General features: G+C 38.6%; 1 protein-coding gene across 8 annotated transcripts in view; it reads right to left on the reverse strand.

Moving 5' to 3' along the window:
* Window positions 1–22639, reverse strand: part of CASK (calcium/calmodulin dependent serine protein kinase) — a 185316-nt gene that overhangs the window by 114747 nt on the left and 47930 nt on the right. For all 8 annotated transcript variants that reach the window (XM_059493309.1, XM_059493303.1, XM_059493308.1 and 5 more), the window contains exon 2: window positions 21291–21403. In XM_059493309.1, the coding sequence (XP_059349292.1) occupies window positions 21291–21403 (113 nt within the window). The remainder of the gene's footprint in view (window positions 1–21290; window positions 21404–22639) is intronic.

A 22639-nucleotide genomic window follows, 5' to 3' on the forward strand; every position in this document is an offset into this window, starting at 1 on the left:
CATAAACCAGAAGTTCCTCAGTTAATCCACAAAATATAACACAGAGTGTGTTTATTGCTATTAAGTCTACCAAAAAGCTTTAGAAACTCAAAACCTACAAGAAGTTCATTTTAAATCACTGGAATTTCTCCTTTTTTAAAGGTTAGTCACCCAGAGTGGAGTTCTTAGTTTCATTTTTTGTACATTTGTTTGGTTTTGCTGCAGGTGTGGGTATATGTGTGTGTGTGTTCAGGGTTTCTCTCCAACCTTTGGCCATGGCAGCACAGGCAATGCATTATCTCAGAACGTGCTAAAAGCATTATTACCAATGTTATGCTTAGATTGGCACAACGTTTTTGTGCCAAACGCTGATATCTTCTGGCCAGAATTCACTTAGGCTGATCAGGTTAACTAAAGGTTATAGACATTGCAGTCCTTTAAGTGAGTTTTTAGTACTCATGTACTAAAATGTAATGACATTAAATCAAGTAAGTGCCCTCAGAGGCAATGGAACATTATCAAGAAAAGGATATTAGCTGATCCTGAAAAATTAAGTGATTTCTCTTGCTGATCATGCTAACATTTGAAGGTTTTGGCTTTTCTTTGTTTGAAATGTCTTTTCTTCTGTGACTTAGCCTTTACTTAAATGTAATGACAGGCAAATTTACTTTTTGATATTAAGAGAGAATTTCAGTTTTACAAGAAAACCTCTGGTATTTTAAAGATACAAAGCAAATCTCTTTATAACACATTCAGCTAGTCTAGACAAACTGTCTGTAACTCCTACTCGAGGAAGGGTTAAATAATCCATCACAGCTTCTGCTGCTGAACATCCACAGTCAGGAACAGCCCAAAGGCACCCACAAAGGGAAATGACTGCCTAAGATGCTTCTCATGCAGACAAATGTACTTGTTTGCTTTGATCAAAGTTCCTTTGGTCTTGAACTGCTGGGCTCTGCACAGCCAATACAAAACAAAGCCAGTTGCACACTAATGTTAAAAAGGAAATAATCTACTTTACCCAAGTCTAGACAAACCAAGCAGCAGCAGCATCTAAAATTTACTCCAACTCCACAGTGCCACAGAGCTCAGTGACTGACAGTGTTTTAATGGGCAAACAGCTCAGGTTAATTTAGTTTTTCTCAGGTAAAATAGTACAAGCTGCAGTAAATGCTGCTGTGAGGGACAGCTGAATTCTCAAAGTCCCTGCACAGCACAGGGAACTAAGCACAAACAGCACCTACAGTGCACTCTGAGTAATAGACAACTACCTAGCAAATGTAAGAATGATGCCAATTCTGTTCTACTTGGAAATCGTGTAGTGGAATGATGTCTGAATGCTGGAGAACAACTACCTTAGCAAAACTTGTTTTCTGGTTCAGTGACAGAACAATGTCAGGAACCAGAAAATTCTTCTCAGGCAGTAATAATCCAGGATATAAGAAAATTTAATTTTGGTTTGTTCCACTTCTGCACATGCTTCTCTCGGCAAATATTGCCAAAAGCCACAAGACTCTTTTTTTGTTTTCTTTGTTAACTGACATGTTATAAAGCAAGTTTTGTAAAACTGGTCTCAGTTCAGTCATTAAAAAAATTCACCACAGAATGAACTTTTAGCAGCAGTTTCAGGATTCCATACCAACAAACCAACAAAGTTTTAATTAGACTTGCTGCTACTTACCAAATACCCATAAAGTAATTCTGCATACCAAGTTTGTAATGCTTTTAAGAAGCACATTGTCCCTTTTGTGCTTGTGAAGTTGCAATACTCCTCCAAACCTCTGAAACCAATGCTCTTAAAACACACTCTCCTCCTTTCACTCCACAGAAATCAGATGTTAATGATGAAGGCAGTGCAACTGAGCTCAAGCCTCTTTCTAGCAACATTGAGGTCACAGCTCAAGGAATAAGGTTTTAACTTTCCTGATTTGTCTCTGATTTTACAAGAGGCTGAAAATACCACAAATCTTTACAGACTGTCACTTATGCTTTCCTTTCTAAAACAGATTAACCTGACAGAGGTAACATACCCCCATAAAGAACCAATCCAGTGACAATTCTGCCTATTAACTGAGTCCCAGCACAATTACAGGTCATCAAAGAAATATTTTCTTTCACAACATCCAGACACTTCTCATGTCATTTAAAGGACAATTTCTCTTCACCAATACAGACAGGAAGAGTTTTTCTTTTTTAATCTCAACCAACCATTAAGCAAACAGTATTTCATTTCCCTTCTTTATTATCTGGTGATAAGCAAAAATACACCTAAAATTCATACTTGGTAAAAGCTGAGTTAGAACTCAACTAGTTAGCTTGATCAGCTACAAAATCTGTGAATTTGGAAACTTCATCGAAGACATGGGACTTGCAAACAGTGCACCTGCATGGCTTTTTACCTAACTTTTGAGAGAGTTTCCCACTGCCTCTGTACTTTCTTGTGATGCCAACAGCAAAAATCACATTGTAATACACAATTTCCTTCACTGACACAGGGTATTTTGAGGGACTGACATGGATATATAAAGCTTTGTAGTAGCCAGCTGGGAATAATGGACTACTCCTCCTGCTAGACAGAGCAAAGATTGTTTAAGTACTTGCATATAAACCCTTTCAAACTGAATGAGCCTTTCTCAGGTGCTAAAAGGTTTGACTCAAATTTGTTGAAATTTCTTTCACAAGTGTCCAAATCTGAAATGATGATCCATTAGACTAAGAACAAACCTTTAAAAATTCTGCCAGTTTTTCTTGCTCTAAAGTGCAAGAGCAACAATAAGCTTGCATATATAAAAAATTATCAAAACATATATGCACAACTATATTTTAGAAGTCCACAGAAGTAAAATAACTGATGAAAATTTGTATCCTCTCTGCAAAATAGCTTTACAAGAGCACTGTAAGAAACTGTTAGCAGGGTTCTTTTGTTAAAATAAACCCACATTTCTGTTCCTCACAAGTTTAATGCCTGTCAAGGATAAAGAAAATCACTGACATGATAGGGTACATGGAAATGTAAAACGTGACACATCAATCATCTGAGTTAAGGAGGGCCCTGACCCATTCCACAAACTTTTCAGAGCACCTCTCCTGTCTGCACAACAAAAATTAAAACTCTCTTAACATGACAGGGCATGAGTCTCCGGCTGAATGCAGCCTTGTCTGGATTGTGAGAATAATCTGAAGCCCAAGGAGTTGCACAAGGTGCTCTCCCCACCCTTTCTTGAAGGAAGAAGCAAACAGTATTTCAGAGCCCAACCTCCCTTTCCTCGCAAACCTCTTTTGGTGAAGCAACCTGTCCAGTGTGTCTCAGGCTGCACAACCTGTTCTCATTCTCCAGAACAAGAAACTGAGGCAGGGAGGGGCAGAACACTTCACTCAGAAGGGAGATGAATTATGCACCTGCTACTTTGACATAAAAACTCAAATTTGCAAACCCATGAGCTGTTTATGCTGGTTGTATATGCATCTGCAACAGAATTAAAAGTCAGCTCAGGTCCTAGCAGAATTTATGAGCTTAAATGCAGTATATGCACAGCAGTTCTGCTGCTTCAGGGCACGATGATACAGAAGAGTCTCTGCCAGTCAAAACCTGGATTAATAAACCATGATGGACCTGAGTTAGCACCACACAGGGTCACCTCAAAGTCACAGGAACCCTGATTCTTGAGGATATATTAGCCCAGCTAAACACAAGCTGTGGAAATGCCAATGAACACCCCCTGAAATGGAGTGCCAGGAAAATGGGGGTGCCACTCCCCAAAGGGTCAGTTCTGGACTGGTGCTATGGTAGAGCTCACAAACCTTAGGAGATAATAAAAACACACTGTACATGTTTTGCATATCCAAATGCTTTCTAACAATAGCAGTATTATTGCATCTGTTTTTTTCTTATGAGCTACAGTACACCTCAGTCTCCATTTACATGGAGAATTAAGACTTGACTGCTTAAATCATCCTGCTCCCTAAATCTTCAGTCATGAACAACTAATTAAGGAAATAAAATGGCCTCAGAGCACAGAGAAATTAATACTATATATATGTGTGTGTGTGTACATATATATATATATTTATAAACTACATATTACAGTCAGTTTGGCTAGCCTATTCATAATTCCTAGGTAAGTAGGATTTAAAAACAGCCTAACTGCATCATAACATTGTTAAGCTGAAAGAGGAGTAATTAAAACTCAACACATTTTTTACAGCTTTGAACCATCAGCACTGAACCTGAGCCTAAAGCTTTGAACTTTTCTGCAATCTTGAAAATTTATTAAAGTGGCTTTCCTCTCCTTTTTGTTTCCCAAATGCCACAGAGAATCATGAAACTGGAATCCATTTAAGCCTGTTGTTACCAAAAGCAATATAATTCAAGTGATACTTGTGCCAACTTAAGAACAATCATAGACACAGAAGTGCTGCGTGCTGTCAGCAATGAATACTGGAATCAAAGCAAACAACACATCTGTCATAATCCATTTTATGTAGCAACCATTTCTTCTATAGAGTATTTTCTTTGGTTTGTTGTTTTATTACTGCAAATTTAACTTTAAAATACTGCTAAGGTTCACATGATAAAAATTAGACAAATCCAGTAGCCTGCTGGTAGTCATGAAATCTGATTCATCATCTCCAGTTTGGAAAAGGATTTTGAGATACAAATCTATTATTTACACATAGTATAATTAACAAGCACAAAGAACTCCCAACCTTGTAAGAAAATTTTAAAAAGCATTAATTTTTTAAATTTAAAAGTGAAATAATTTTCTTCTTTTCCTGGTATACAGATATTCCTCACTGCTCTAACACTTGTTCACTGTACTCACCTGATACTACAAGTTACAAAACCTTCAGCAATAACTGATCATTGAGTTGAAGTTTGATCACTCTTTGAATGGGTAAAATCTGATGGAGAATGGACTTGGACATTGAAATAACTCATCAGGATAGCATCAGATGAAAGGGAAAAAACCACTGACTTTCTATCATCTTTTCAGATCTAAGGAGCCATGGAGTTGCAACAGGACCCACCAGAGCCCTGCCCAGACAGGAGGCTCAGGCAAGGCCCAGAACAGAGCTGGCTTGTTTGAACAAGCCCTCCTGAGTCCTTCTTGGAAACAGGTCAGGTGGAGAGAATCCCACCAAAGCCAGTTAGCAGATCTCAGAACACTTTTCCTGTGTCTGACTTTGTGCAAAAGCCTCCAGACCAGATGAAAATGACACTTTACACCTCAGTAATTTAGGAACACAAACAAAACTGCTCCTCTGTCCCTCCCAGAGTGCTTCAGAGAACCAACAGCTGCCAGGATCTCCATTTACACAAACAAGTAACAACACATGCCACATAGCAAAGAAAATTAGTGTTACACCACTGTAGTCCTTAAAGTCTCTACATCTTGTCAGGAACTGGGCCCTTCTTCATTCAGTTCAACTTTTCCTGTATGCAAATGTCAAAGTGACATCAATTAACTTACTACCAACACAGCAAGACTGTCTGCTGCCAGACAGGCTCCATCCAACTATGGAAGGAACAAGAATCATTGAGCTCACAGTCTCAGACAGCTGCAGTGGAAAGTTCAATCTGTAGGGATACAAAGACAGAATCTGTTCACTTGGTGAGGTAAGGAACTCTTACCTTCTCCTCATTAATTACAAGAAGGGCAAAACAAAACCATGTACAAGTGCGTAACTATGCACCCAGTACCTACAAAACATAAATGGAGCAAGAATGGCGTGATGCAAAATTTAGAAGCTTTGTACCAACTGACACAGGAGGGCAGAATCTTCAAAGACATACTAAACAAATCCCGAAACTGGCCTTATCTCAGCAAAGCCAGTGTCCCCACATTTATCAGTTCCTACTCATTAAAAGCAACCTCAGAACCAGACCAATTGTAATTGATTCCTGTTTTGGGCCAGCAGACAAACCAGGACAATCACAAATACAGATTCAAACTGTGGCAACAAAGCATGTACAGGTTCTGAAAGTCTAAAGCTTGTTATTCAGTAGAGTTATTGCAAATCCAGCAAAACAAAGGACTGCAGAATCCTCTTCACCTGGTACAACACTCTTCAGAGGAGCTTCTTCCCTTGTGCAAATCCAGCCATCAGTTTGCAAGAGGCAAAGACAAAAGTGAAATGTAGTGCTGAGAGCAAGGGGGAATCAAGTTACTGCAGTGCCACACGAGAATACAGATTTGATTCAGGATATGAACCTGCCTTCCTATCAGCAAACAACTGTCACCACAGCATGACCAGCTCTAAAGCTCTGTTCTGCAACTTAACATGTCTAAATGCTGACACAGAAGAGACACAATTTTATAAAGAGACCGTCTCTCCCCATCTGGGTTTATAACAACAATCTTGTAGTAGTTATTACTACATGGAAGACAGAAAAAGACTTCAAAATGTAAATTATTTTTATAAAAATAATTATATTATTATAATATAATGCCCTCAGTCCTCAGACCAGCATTTGCAACGCAGATTAACCTGCCCTGAAGCTGTGAATAGCTTTGACTGTTACTGTACAGCCCATAATTCCTCAGTAGTTACTAAATAATACAACATGACCAAGGCAGAAGATTTGATTGTGTTCTAAAACACAGAAGGATAAGCAATGAACAAAGCAATGCCCTGCATCAGCAAATGCCCAAGTTTCCACATAGGAGTGAAAAAGCCAATGTGTGGCTGCTGGGATGGAGACCAGGGAGGGGGAGGGATGTTTTGCCTAAGCTTGAATGTGTTTGTTTAAATACCAGAATCAGTAATTAAAAGTTTGTTAACTGACAATTAATTAATTGATTGGAATTCCCTCCAAATTAGTGAACTCTTCATTTGGGTATGTGATAGGGGAAAGTGAGGATGATGACACAAAAGGTGCTGAATTACCATCAGTAATCCAGAGTAAGAGGAGTTAATCACACAGACAGACCACACCAACTGAACAGGATATGACAAAACAAGGAAATTGGTGGCAAAAAGGCTGGTAGCCCACACCATTTCTAGAATAAAGTGCATATTTTCAAATCATTAATTGGTATTTATTTGCTGACCAGTCCTACCAAGTAGACAAGAACACAGATAAGCTACGATTTATTGCAGTTCTGATAAGATTTGAGGCTTTGTCCTCTCCCTCCATTGTGTTACCTTGTGCATGCACTTTGTCCAGCTAGGGTGCTTGTAGTTTAAGGCAAAAAAAACCCCCAAGAACAGCCAGAACAATGCCTATGAGCTATTTAGGAAAGAAGTGAGGTATCAGCCATGGCTATTGACAATACATGCTCCTATAGTTCCTACTCCAAAAACCCAGCCTGCATTTCTGTCCTGAACAGAGTCACTGGTAGCCCTTGGAAGAAGAGAAAAATCTGTTTTCTGACCATCTCACACCAGTTTATCTCAGGTTCCAGAATAACACAGAGCACGCAGAATTATCTTCCCCTAAAGGAAATATCCAAAGTCTCAACTGAACAAACTCAAACTATGTTTGCTTGTGCTTTCCCCCTTAAGAGGATAATTCCTCTTCAAACCTAACAGGTTTCTAAATAAGGTGCATTTAAAAAAGGAAGCAAGCCAATCCACAAGACAGTAAAGACTAGGAGACTTAGGGTGCACGTCCTCTATTCACTTTTTCCCCCAACTTGAATTAAAATAAATCAGCCCAAAGGTAAAAAAAAGTACCAAGCAAATCCAAATGAAGCCAGAGGAGTGCAGAGTAAGGAAGGTGGAATGAAGAAACAGAGCTTTGCCTTCTCCTTCAGCAGCCAGGATCTGTTCAGTCCTCCTGAGGGGGAAGGGGAGGACGCAAAGCACTGAAACTCACCCACACACTGCAGACAGTGACAACTAACAAGTGTTACCATCCCACATTTCCAGGGCAGCCCAGCTCCTTCACTGCTTTTCCCCTCTATCAGATAAGCCATTCAGAGGTGGAGATGGTGGGTGCCCTATCAGCCTGCAGCACAAGATTGGCTCCTGTAGAGCTACAACACCAGAGATGAAAAGCTGCTCTGCAAACCTGTCAGCCCCACTTGTCCAGGCCGTGCTGGAAACACAGGCTCCAGCTTGGAACAGCTTTTCAAAGAGAATGGAGGACACAGGAGGATACAGCCATGATAACCTGTACAGACCTGAAAAGAGATGTGTAACATATACCTATTGTAACAAACATTTCTGTGGCAGCAACTTGGATTCAAATCCTAATTTGATTTGGCAAAGGAAAAAAAAAATCTACTTTGCTCAGGCAAAGTAGTATTTCATAAGTCATTTTCACTACTCCTAATGCTATAAACTAAGGCAGTATTTTCAATAAGACCTGCAAATGTAAATTGTCACTATATCACAGGCAATGTTAAAAGTGACAAGACATTAAGAAATCTGCAGTAACTGGTTCTGTCACAGTAGATAAAAATGTATTTTTAAAATTTAATTTTATTTAGTCTTCTAAAGGAAATCAAGAAGCTTGGGGTTTAGACTGCTGACTGTGCTAGGAGCTTTCAGTGGAACTTAGAATATATCTGTTAAGTAATTTTTTAGTTATTTAAAGTATTAAAATTAAGTTCTCATTTAACTGCCTTGACAAATGCTAAGAGACCCTGAAACAACAAAACATTACTTTTTAGCACTAGCCTCTTTTGCAATTGGGCTTGCTCTTTCTACAGCAACTTCAAAAAACAGAAAAAACCCCTGACCACTGAATATTGTAAGCAAAAGAAATACATAGAACAAACCCCCTCCCCCAACCAAGAAACACACCATAAATCTTACTCATATGAAGTGATCTAAAAAAAACCCCAACATCCCATGAAAATCTGTGTCATAGATTTTAAGTAAACCAACCATAGATCACAGTGATTTTACTTACATTGCCAATTTACTCACTGTCACTGTGTGTATTTGTTGGTTGGATTCATATTAGGAAATCAAATGCATACAATATATTCAGTGTGAGTAGCCTGTCCCTGGTAAATGTCATCATTAAAATAAATGGCTTGTAGCTGGAAAATGTCATGCCAGAAAGGGCTCAGCAACACAGAGCTGTAACACACAGAGCTGGTTAACACAGATCTCTCTCCCCAGCTTATGCTATTATATGTTTTAAAACACAGAACCAGAAAAAAAAAAATCAATGCAGTATTAAAGATAAAATTTAGTTAATATAAAACATCTTCATTCTATGTTTTATTAAGTGAATTTTTACCTAAAATGTAACTGTACAGACAATAATTTATTGCTGGTACCTAACTTCTTGCACTCCATTAAAACAAGGACTATACTGGAAGAAAAGTGATGGTAGGGATGGTAGAACTCGAACATCAGATAAAATGTACAAAGTCTTCAAGAAACAAGTTCATAGATGTCCTCAGGACTTTCAGATCTTAGACTTATTTAAATTTTCATGCTTCTCTTGACCGAGCAGCTAAAAAGCTTCAGTATTCTACTGTGTATGATAGCCAAGTGATACTTTTACAGGACAGTTTGCAAACACAAATATTTCCATCTGCCTACATATGAAGTAGACCTAATTGTTTCTCTTAATATTTGTCTTTTTTCAAATATTTTCTTTACTTAAAAAGATTACAAATCTATTCTTTTTTCCCCCTTTTGAAGCAACTCTTACCCTGGGAAAGAGCCATTGCTTGGCACTGTGTACAACTGACTAAACACTCTCCTACATAATGACATACTACGGAGAGCTCTCAGCTTCTACATATTTCAGGTATTGCTCATAAGTATTTGCTGATGCAGATGTTAGAACGAAAATTTCCGTGGAGATCAGCGTGCAGTTTCTACAACTGCAGTACAATTGTGGCACTCTGTCACTGGTCTTCAGCTTCACCATTTTTTCCTTGCTTCATTTTTCAGCTGGAAGAGCAGTTGGATCATATGAGGATTATGCTATGTGTGTTCAATTTATTTTGAATATACAGACATATATACAGTACAGATCAAAAATATGCCCCACATTTTAAACTCTATAATTCTCACTCCCAACTAATTATTTAGGGGGTTTATTAAGGTTTGCTAACACATCCTTACTTTTGCAAATTTCCATTGCCTATAGCTCAAAAACATGTTCATCTCAAATCTCATTAAAACACCAGTAAGTGCAGAAAAGCTCCAAGAGGAATGTTCGTAGCTGACTGATGGGAAAATTGCCCAAGATTGTGACATACCTACCAAACTTAGCAGAAAACTCTGGACACTACAAAAGAACAGGAATCTGTGCATCAGAAACCATGAATTCTGTTTTTATAAAATAAATAAATAAATATTTTAGGCAAGGTTTGCAAAGGATTGAAACTGTCCCAGCCAAAACTCACACAACCAAAAGACAGGGGAGGGGTTTTACCCACATCCTGCTGCTATGGCAGCACACAGGTTTGTCATTCTAACAGTGCTACTGCACAAGGATCATTATTTTTCATACCACAGTGACATATATTTTTAGATTCACAAAACAACAAATCCCAGCATTTAAGAGTCAAAAAAGGTTCTCTATGGATCAATGAATTAACAGAAACTGCAGCTCAGCTGCAATGAATTTTGAATTTTGTTGATTTCACAAAGCAGAACAGAATACACGCTAGCACATCCAAACAGAAAATATTTGAAAATACAGCTGATGCTTATTATCCTCCTCCCCTGTGTTTGTAACCAGCCTGAATTCCAGCAAGCACAGCTAGAGCCTATTTCTGGACTATTGGCAAGAACCAGGATTCGTTAGATGAGTACAGAGCGTGTAAAGAGACAGAAATGTTTTGAAAAACATTTTAATTTTTCAGAACAGGAGTTGGACATACCTCATGAATTCATGCAGAAATTAAAAACAACAATGTTTAAGAATGAAGTCTTGAGAATGTTTATAGAATAAATATTTTTAAAAGTGTACTTACAGATTTTTAAAAATAAATTTAATTAAGACTTTGATTTGCAAAGAGGGTGAAGAAACACACCTTTGTCACTTGGTTTATTGTTTTGGTAAAAGCTCCAAGCACTGTTTACTGCTCTAGGATAGCTGGAGCAGGAATATCCTTCCTTATCCCTCCAACATAAATTTCTTTTTCAAATACATTTGCTTTACTCAAATTCTGCCCCAAACACTGGAGGATGCTGTAATTTGGGTTTTAGAAAAGAAAAACAGGGTTTTAGAAAAGAAAAACATTATGCTATATGATAAAACCTCATCTGCACACCCACAAAGGAGCACAGAGGAACAATGGCACGCAGGGCAGGGAAGGGCCCAAACACTGCCCTGCTCAGCTGCTGCCAGGGGCTCACAGCAGAGCCACCAACCCACCAAAGCTGTGAAGTGGAATCCCAGAATGGCTGAAGGGACCCGTGGAGGTGATCTGGTCCAACTCAAGCAGGGCCACCAAGACCCCATGGCCCAGGAGTGTGTCCAGGCAGCTTTTGACTATCTCCAACAGCCCACAATCCCCCCAGACAGCCAGTGCTTGGTCACTCTCACTGTTTACAAAGTGTTTCCTGGTGCTGAGGCTGACCCTCCTGTGCTTGTTTGTGCCACTGCCTCTGCTCCTGTCCCTGGGCACCCCTGAGCTCTGTCCTCTTTGTACCCATCGACAAATCCCTCCTGAACCTTTCCTTCTCCTGGCTTAAAAGAGCTGACAATACTCTGCCCAAGGCAGCCCAGGATGCCACTGGCTCCTCTTTACCACAGGGGTAAAGCTCATGGCTGGCTCCTGCTCACCTTGGGGCCAGCACAGGAGAGACATCTGCTCTCCTCCACTCCTTGGGCACCTCTCCCTGTCTTCGTTCACTCCAAGATTATCCTGAATGTCCTCTCTGTGGCATCTCTAAGCTCTGTCAGCACTTCTGGGTGTCACAGACAAGATTTATGAAAAATCCTTTCCTTAGGACTTTTTCTCCTGAGAAGCTGGGAGGCCTCAGGAACAAAATGTAAACATTGATTATCTGCTGCTGTGGAATGCAACAGGTGCATCTGTAATGGGTCTCATGTGGTTGTTTTTAATTAAAGGCCAATCACAGCCCAGCTGTCCGGACTGTCTTGGTCAGTCACAAGTCTTTGTTATCATTCTTTTTCTATTCTTAGCCTGCCTTCTGATGAAATCCTTTCTTCTATTCCTTTAGTATAGTTTTAATGACATATAAAATAATAAATCAGCGTTCTGAAACATGGAGTCAGATCCTCATCTCTTCCCTCATCCTGAAACCTCTGTGAAAACCATCACATCTGGGTGCACATCTGTCTAAGTACATTTAACAATTCATTATTCTCAGGTACTTCAGGCCTGTTTCAGACTGGCACAACACTGAGTTCTCAGACATCTCCTTTGCTGCATACTTCACATATTTAATTACCAAATGCAAATACGTAAGTCATCACACTCTTAAACTGTCCTGTGCATCCAACTAATACTCAGTAAAGGGACAGACAAGGCTGAAATAGTATGAGATTTTAAAACATTTTTTGAATAGCAGTGAAGCAGTGCGCCTGTGATATTTTATTTTTGGGCAGAGCAAGGATTAGGCTCTTTAGAATCTTGCTCAGCTACAATCTTTCACACTGTGGTTTGGGAGATAAGATTTGCAGAGCAGAGTCACATTCAGAGTGCCTGACTGAGGGTGCACCTGTGGCTGACTGGGATGAGCATTTCAATGACAGGCTTACCACTGGCAAAGCCCCCACAGAACAAGCCTGGGACAGCCATCTCCACGACTTTTGTAAGCTATTCAGTACACCCACAGGCATCATCCTCTTTGGAATAACTGGTATTAACTGCAGCATACCTTTTCACTTCTGTGATTCATGCTGGATCACAAGCCCTATCTGAAAATGTTTCTGCCAAACCCACTAAGAATTTAAAGCATGTTAAAGCTTAATTTTCAGTGAAACCTGCATTCTAAATGGTTGTCAGCTCCTGGGAACAGATGGGATTCAAACAACAGGTTTCAAGGACCAGCCAGTTTTTGTCCAGGTGAGGTGATGTACAAACATAAATCTTCACTGAAGTTCTCCTGAATTAGCAAATACCCTGTAACACTTGAAATTACCAAAATGAGCATAAATTATGTTTATTTCCTTGAAAAATGGTTCAATATTATACACTGCTCAAATAGATTCACTAGTTATTTCAGTAAAGATTTTAATCAAATGGTCCCTAAGCCCTATATTATATGTATAAAGAGGAATTCACTTTTAATTGAAAAACCTTATTTCACTGAGTTAAATGACATGAAGTTTAAAGGAAATTTTCATAATAATATTTCTTGGCATTGGTCTTCTTTTCTTGTTTACAAATGTGAATATATTTTCTTATTTCACATATATGGAAGTGTGATACAAAATCACAGGACAGTATGGGTTGGAAAGGACCTTAAAGACCATGTAGCTCCAAACCCCCTCCCACTAGACCAGGTTGCCCAAAGCCCCATCAAACCTGGCCTTGAACACTTCTAGGGATGAGGCATCCAAAATTTCCCTGGGTAACCTGTTCTAGTGCATCTCATATAAAGTGAGAAAAAAGATTACAGAGATGTTACTGTAGGAACACTTTTTAATCAATTATGATTACTTAAAAATCCCCAAACTAGGCCAACTGAATACTCAGTTATGTAACAAAAATAACAGTTAAATTATCTATTATCTGCTGCATAAATTCTGTTTAGTGTTAATTACATAATCATTTCCATTATTATATGTGTTCTAAGAATTCCAAGATACAGCAATTTTTTAATTAGCGCCCTAATAAGTTATTCTTAGAATGAATATTTATTAAAATGCCAGTTAAATACACTTGATGTAATTGCATTTTGAAACCTGTAAAGTGTACCATTTTTATTTATAAAGCCGGCAAATGTTGCCTGCACTTGCTGCTCAGCTGCACAACACCTTTCTCAAAAGCAGCTTCATGAAAATGTCAGGCAAACATCTGGCAGCAAATCCACAGTGGTTTCAGCCACTGGGCAGAGCAGTCATTTCTCACACTGCTGGCACCACAGTGAAACCAAGAGCAGAAGAACAAAGCTGTCAGAGCCAGCACGCAGCCAAGCAGCAAAGATTAAAGGAGAGGGAGGAAGAGGAGCACCCCTACAGAGCCATTGTGTGTTCAGTGCTGTAGTAAACCCAGAAAATCAGACACATGTTAAAGGCAAGGGACTGAAGTCACACAGCAAACAAAGCTGTCCTTTTTCTGGAGATTAGAAGGAATAAAGAACCAATTGCTTGAGACACATAAAAAATTATTTTCCTTTTACTTAAGCAACAGTGCATAAAAAAATTAGGTAAATGTGCTTTTATGCTTTAAAGTGGGTGTAATAAATTCCCAAGCTTTCACTGCTGAAGATGGAAAAGAAAAATGTTTCATGAACACTGCTGTTAATATGCTTGAATCGGTATTTCCAGAAATTTTATGTTCTTGAAGTAAAGTAATTCCATGTAGTTGATCTCTATAACTCTTTGCTATGATCTGAATAATAGGCTATATTTCCCTACAGAACATCACATTTGCTTCCTGGGATGAATCAAATTTGCATGTGTGACTCCAAACAAGGTCAGAACAATGATGATTTGGTCAGTGACACTTAGTATCCCTCCCCTGGAAGCCTGTATCTGGGCACATGCCAGGAAATCCTAAAAAAAAAAGAAGACCCCTAATACAAAATGCTGTATTTCACACCTAAAAAAAAAAGTGAAATGTGGCCCCAAGACTGAATTCTGTATTTACAACCAGAAAAACATGGGCATCATTTCTGCAGTGAACTGACTTCCAGTAACAAGGATAAAACGAGCCCTTAGAAAGAAACCCTTGTTGAGTGTCCACACATTCCTGTGATCCTTTACATGGATCTGTTCTATGGTTAACATGCTGCCACACTTACAGAAGTGTCTGCTGCAGGAAAGGCCTGCTTCCATCTCTTATGTTACATTTCTGCACTGAAGAATTTAATTCTAATGACACTTTGTCTATGGAAGTCACAGCAGAGCTATTAAAGTTAGATATTTATGAAATTTGTACTCCTTATAGAAAGAACTGTATTTATAACCAAACCAGCTGACAGCTTCTCCAGAAAAACAAAGAAGAAACCCCAAATTCTTCATTAAGTTAAAAGAAGCAAACCCCTTAGAAAGGCTCAGGTAACATTTCCAGTACCAAAACAGGACCAGTTCCTGGTCCTATCCCTTTGTGGCAGAAGGAGAGCTGAGACAGGAACAATGCATTCCCCAGAAAGGCAGAGTCTTGAGATTACAAACATCAAAAGTGACTTCAAGTATTGATCTTCAGGTCCTCCTGAGAGGCATAAATTACTACAGGTCCCTTCCATCATAACCCAGATAGTCTTAAAAAAAATCCTAAAAAGCATTAATTTTTATATTTTATTTTATATTACCACAGGTACATGATTAAGTTAAATTCTCCCTACCTCTTTACCCTTGCTTTATTGTTTGTACAGCCCACACAGAAACTACAGTGGTATTTTAAGTACCAGCAACATAAACTCCATGACAGTCAGCTACCAAGATTTTAGAGTTTCTTTTCAAAATTCCACATTCGTGCATTTTCTTATGAACAGAGGTGTCACTAATACCATGTGATTTTTGTGGTCTATAAAAAGATGCCTCAAGCTCTTCACCACTGAGACACACACACACACTAGATGAATCTTTAAGAAAACTCGTGTGTAACAGTTATACCTGCAACACTACAGTCACTAAATACTTGGATTATGGCTTCCTGTGGGGTTAAAATGGTAATTCAAAGCAAAGTCAAGCTGGTACAGAGCTATTAATTCTCTGAAATATCCTCATATTTTCTGCCTTCAATGAAATGAAACCTATAATGGTGCCTTCCTCGTGCTTTCATTAGATCACAGAAAAGCTGGTAGGAGATGATCTCTGATGGACTCTGGGTCCAACCCCCACTCAGCATAAGATTACAGCACACACTGGGTCGGGATTGCTGTGATTTCATTGAGCAAACTCTTGAAAACCATGTCCAACCTGAACCTGAGCCTTCCAAGCAACAATTCCTGGCCATTTCCCTGTGTTCCAGCAGCTTCCACTCAAGCTCAGCTCTGACATTTTTGTAGTTGAAGACCACATTAAACACCCTGTCAGCCTCCTCTTCACCAGACCAACCAAACCCAGCTCTCTTTGCCATCGTGTCCTGCAGGCTCCTGATTATCCTGTCCTTCGCAGGGACCTTTCCAGCTCAAATGATGAAGCCCCAAACTGGGCACAATAGTTCAGGTGTGGGCCCAATAACGTCACACAGCAGGAAGGCACCTCCCCTTCTCTGTGAAATATGGTACAACACAGAACTGACAATGACCAGAAATTCCAGATTAGTTGGTATTTCCAAATCAAAGGCAATGAGTCACTCGTTCTTTCTTCAAATTCAGTCTATATATGGTACACTATCATGAAATATGATGACATACAGATTTGTAGTATTTTTTACTCAAAAGAGATGAGCTCAATGCTGACAGTACAGTTTTTTCTGAAACCTTGAAAACATGCAGAGAGGGAAGTGCAGAATCTTACAGATACTTTTGTGAAAAATAACTTATGATTCACTACAGCTTCCAAAAGCTAAAGATACTGTCATGCAATTCCACTATGAACTAAATAAAGCCTTTTGCAAACACTGCCCCCACAAAATTATTCTAAAAAATGGAAATCTAAATAGATTAAATAAATAAAAACAAGAAAACTGAAAAGGGTAAGATGTTTAATGAAATAAGCGGAACAAGAGTAAGGGCTCAACTTTAAGAAAATCCCTCACAAGCTGAAAGTTAGTCAGGGGTAAGATCTGTAGGCCCCTTTGTGGGGAAAAAAAACCCAGAAGACATCAACTGAAACATCACAAAACCCTCCCAGTTTTCATTCCAATGCCCCATCAAATAATTTTGGAATTTTTCTCCTAAAGTGGATGATGCACAGCAAGACCACTTTTGATTCAATTATCATGCCCCTCTCTGTGCTAGAAGTAATCCAAGAACTGTATTTAAAACATTGCTTTCTTGGTTACAATTTTGCCCTTTGTCACAGACAAAGGTATTTTGCAGACTGTTTTCACAGCCTGCTTCCAGAAGAACCAGTTTGGGTTCTGAAGGAAACTTCAATCTGCCCTTATCAGCTGATTCATTCAGCTTCCCATGGCCTGACTGCATACAAACCCGTGTATCAACCACACACACCACCCTAATAAATAAGGTGTAGAGTATTAGAAGGCTGGAGAAGAACTGGTAACCAGTTTCTGTGTGAGGACATTTCTATAGAAATGAATTACAGGTAAGAGAACCTTGTATATATTGAATGAAATTCTGAAAAACAACTTCAATGCAGTATAAGCACAAAACACTGCCCTTTAAATTGCTTTAAAAACACTCAGCATGTTACAAGAAAGCAATCTGGATTTAAGAAAAGGCAGATAAGTAATAGCATTGGCTTCTAAGTAGTAAGGACTGATCACCATTCTGTTCCTGAGAAATGGTGGCTGCACTTCAGAGATATTTGGTGTTAGAGAAGGTAACTAAAATCAGACATGCAAGCTGAGAAAAAAGACAAGAGAAAATGCATGGAATGTGAAGAGAGCTGCAGAGGAAATGGACAATCAAACCAAGATGTGAGCTGTAACAAACTCAGAAATAAGGAATATGCTTCTCACAGTTTTCTATACCAGAAGTTCTGAGTATAGCAACTAAGAGCTATACTTGAAAATAAGTTTATTTACACTGATATATTTTTTTAGACCTCAATGAGTCTGTTACTACTGGCTTCTGAGAGCATCAAGTGCTTTTCCACATGGATTCTTTCAACTGAACAGTAAAAAAGAGACTCTTATGTCTAAAAATATTCAACCTTCACATTTTCTAATTTTTGATTCTTTTGTATCTCTATGATGAGTGAACTGTAGTAGAATCTGTCAACATGTAAAATATCCAACATTAATCCAGCAGACCACGTGGCCACTTGAGCAGTGACAAGGTGTCAATATACTTCATTAATATGGCTGAATTACAACACTACAGAGATTGATGATACACAATATGCAAGACCATGAATACTAATACATAAATCCAATAGAATTTAGCCTAGATTAGATTTGCTAGCTGTCTGGCATCGTTACATGGCATTAATTTTCCCTGCCATTATCAAACCACTCCAGAGATGCAGCGAGACACAAAAATCACTTGAGATGTCTGTGTCTACACATGCTGTGAGTACTGAGCAGCCTTATGGAAAGAACACCATACCTGATAAAAGTTTGTCTTATGAGCTAGAGGCTTCTCCATCATATGCCACAAATGTTCACAATAACACCAACTGGTAACACATCAGCCTAGAGAAGCATTTCAGCTTGGTTTTGTTACCCTGGTAAGGAGATACCATTATTGTAAGACACCAGTATGTATTTTTCTAAATGAATTGTTTAGAAAACAGTCCCTTTAAAATCTATTCAGTGCTCAGCTGCCTCACAGGTTAAAGAAATCAAAACTAGTTTAAAAAATTGTATCAAAACTAATTTTAAATTATCTCCTTTTTAGCACAGTAATGCTATGCTTAAATTTTCTCCCCATGTAGAATTGCAACTATATTGGCCCACAGATTACACATTGCTACAAACACCACAGGATCATCTAAATTGGAAGGACCCGCTGGAGGTGACCTAGTCCAAACTCTTGCTCCAAGCAGGTCAAAATAGACCTGGCAGCTTGGAGCCTGGTGCAATCCACTTCTGAGCACCTCTGAGGATGTTCTCCACGAGCTCTCTACGGAATCAGGTGCAGATTTTTCTTTTCTTTGTCCCTAATTTGCATTTCTTCATGTTGCAATTTGTCCACATGGCCTTTTGTCATTCACTGTGTGCCCAAATCAAGAGATTGGCTCCCTCTTCTCTATGTCCTTTTATGAAGTAATTGAAGACAGCACCAAATCTCAACTCAGCCTCTCTTATTAAGGCTTGACCAACTCAGTCCATCTCTGCTGGACTCCTGCCAGCACATCACTGCTTTTCCAGTGCTGGAGAGACCAGGACTGCACACAGTGCTCCAGGTGAACAGAGGGAACAATCTCTTGCTTTGCCTCGCTGGCTGCACCTCTGCAATGCTCTGCTCTGCCTTTGCCACAAGAGTACACTGCTGACAAACACAAATGAACTTCTTACCCATAAACACACCATCCTACAGGGGTATTTATGTAAAAGCACTCAAGATTTAGTGCTTTTAGATTTAGATTTAACCTCAAAGTGTAGAGGCATATTGGGACCTTTAGCTCTAAGCACTCTAGATCTATGTGAATTAATGGAAGGAATTGTCATCAGCTCCCTCACATGCAGAATGTCCTGTTCTCCCACTCCTGTGCCTCAAAGAAAGACTGGAAGACTGGAGGTGGAGAGTTGTGCAAAAATAACCTTCAAGAGCAAATTGAACTTGCAGAGGTCAAAACTTCAAGGTAAAGAGTATCTCCAAGGGTTAATCTTATCACTTCATTACAGCTCACACTTAACACAGTTTACAAACACAGCTTCCTCACAGGTATATTTACTTTATACCAATACCACCATGGTGGCTGCCCACCAGTGTGCTTAAGGAATGCCACATTAGAAATAAACAAACAAACTAGAAAAAAAAATCTTTAAAACCCCCCTAGAACCTAGATAGAGCAGAGGTGCAAAAAACACCCAACTAAAAAACAAGCCAATGAAAAACAGGAAAAACAAAAAATACAGAAGATGGAAAGAGTCTGTGAAAAATTCACATTCTTATGTAGAGGTAAGAACTTGTTCCATGCTCAGACATTTATGTGTCTTTGTATCTTAATATGACAAATCTAAGGCATAACAATTCAAAACCTTTTAAAGAACCAACCCCAAAGCAACAAAAACAAAGAAACCCAAACAACAACCCAAAACCACAAAACAAAACAAAGCACCACTAAACCCAGAAAACGTTTGTGATCGTACCTCAATGATCTGCTACCTTGAATTAAAATGACAACAATACAACAAAAGTGGAATTGGAAAAACCCCAGACTTCTTAATAAAGTCCCAAGCCTATTCTTTAGACCCAGGCACAAATTGCAAACCATCCACATTTATCCTTTTTTCAGCTAGTCTATTTTTACTGTTGGCTTTTCTCTTCCTTCTGATGAGTCCCTTCTCTTTTGCCTATGACTTTTCCCTTTCAGAAATTCTTCAAGGCCTCAAAAGTTTGGATTTTACTGTCATGGAGCCAGGAGGGTAATATTCCACCAAAGGCAGAAATGTGTAATATCATCAGCAGTTCAAATGAGGCTTAGAAGAAAAAGAATTTGGGCACAATTTATTTAAAAGGTATCAAATAATTTTAATAAACATTCAATAGCTCAGAATGCCATGGTTTTGGTATAACTTGCCAAAACCATGATGGAGCTAATCAGAAGTTGAATATTGTGGAAAATGTGGCTTATATTTTGTTATAGGGCTAGAAAAAAGAAACAACAATGGCATGATTAAATGAAAATACCTGGTAAAATTTGAAGCAAGACCTGTGATTTATCTTGTAAATCAAGCTAATCATTAAGGCTCAAGATACTGTTTGTTATAAACACCAACAAAATCAATTGATCCTTTTTTGCTGAAGTAGGATTTACAAGGATTTTGATGGCATCACTGGAACCCCCATAAACAGTACTGTACAAAACAATATTATCTCCAGAAAAAAATATACAGGACATGCAGAATTCAGCAAGTATCACTCAGCTGGCAATGCTCTTCTCCTTGTAGGGTAAAAGAAGAACTTTATGCACACACAAGTTGAGTATTCAACATAGATTGTTTTACTCTAAAGCAGGAAATGTTAGAGAATTACAGCCTTGGGTTTACACTGTAGCAGTTCTGCATCAATGCCTGTGATCCTGACTACATAAAAATATATTTTTATATAATTTGCACTTTAATAGCAAGTCCTCACCCATTTATAGCAAATTACTTGCTAAAACTAGTATAACCAAATCTCATGTTCTTGCTTTACTTCCTGTGTATGCTTTTTTGACTCGGAACTACCTTTTTTCTTCACAAAATTCGCATTAAGACAAAAAAATCCAAACAAAAATAGAAATGGCTTAGACCTAACTATCTTTCTAGTATTTATGATCACCACTGAATACATGTAGAAACACTTATAATTAGAAATGCAAGCACTAGGCTAATTTTGAGATCTACAACCTTGCTTTAAAACTTCTAGAAAACATAAACCAGAAAGCATCATAAAGAGAGCAAACATAGAAAAGGCTGACAAATCAAAAAAAAATCTGTCTGCTGGGAGTTTGCTTAATTATTAATTCTTACCTTCTGTGCTTAATCCAGGACTTGAAGTGAATTTTGCTACATCGACGATCTTGACAGCGAACTGCTGTCCCGTCTCCCTGTTGATGCATCGCCGCACGACGCTGAAGGGACCCCTGCAACACAGAGACCAGCCATGAAAAACCATCCTCCTCCTCCTCACTGAGCCACAATCCCCTGCTTCCCCACAAGGTTTTGATTTGTGCACTCAGGTGTAGTATCTACACAGAATATACCTCTCATCCTTGCTGCCTGTTAAATGTAAAATTAATGGTTCCGACCATTGACTGGTGTGAAGAACATCATGAGTTCTGTATTTTCCTGTATTAAAGACATTTCTCTTGCCCTGCCCCTTCAGAAAGGCTATACTCTTAGAAACTTTATGTAATATGCAACTGACATCATCATTATTAAAATTTAAGTGGACCTTATTTAGAGGCAAAATCCAAATGGGGAGGTAACCAGAGGTGAGAAACCCATTTCTTCTTTCAGTCCTAATCCAAAAGGATAATGGACAACAACAAGACTAACAGAATTGTGAGCTGTTTCAGTTTGTCTGTTTTACACAAACTAGGTTTATTTCAAGTTTGGCATCACTAGATACAAACTTGTGATGCATCTCGTACATCACAATGTACTCCATTACAATATTCTGAAATTCCAAAAAACCTCATCTATGACACTTAGAGAACCCCACAAGTTAGAAATTAAAAGATTAAAATTATTTCAGGGAAATGTCACTATTGCACTCAAATAAAAAAGAGTGGTTATTTTTTGATATTGAAGTTACATTTGCCAAAACATCAGTTAGAACAATGACAACCTTTTAAAAACCATCAGCACAAATGTGTATTTTTGGAAGCACCTTTTAGTAGGTGATTTAAGTTTTTGTTGCCTTAACTTCTAGTATGGAATCTTCTGTCCAATGTTAATAACAACCAATACAATCAGATAAACAGGGTATGTCAAGCTTTCAAATGTGAAATATAAATGTGTTATGAAAACATCATAGGATTGTTTCAGGAGTGCACTAGCTGTGGCAAATCAATCCTCTTTTACTGCTACTTATGTAATGACAGACATGTGAGTTCTAAAGAAATCCATTCTGAAGTCTTCTCAAAAAGATATGAGGGAAAAATTGAGGATGGAAAGAGCCTTTGTTCAGAGTTTATTGAGTGAACATTCACCTGCTGAGTGAAATAAATGCTTTAATACAGCTTGAAAGAAAAATTCTTCCATTCAAACAACAAACTGGAAGTTAGCTGACATGTTTCTGAGCAATGGGATTGCAAAGCAACACCATTCTCAAAATAAAGGGTACCCTGTGGAGGCAGAAATGTTCCTCTGAGGGC

The sequence above is a fragment of the Ammospiza nelsoni genome, chromosome 2 (genome assembly GCF_027579445.1).
Source record: "Ammospiza nelsoni isolate bAmmNel1 chromosome 2, bAmmNel1.pri, whole genome shotgun sequence".
Lineage (NCBI taxonomy): Eukaryota > Metazoa > Chordata > Aves > Passeriformes > Passerellidae > Ammospiza > Ammospiza nelsoni.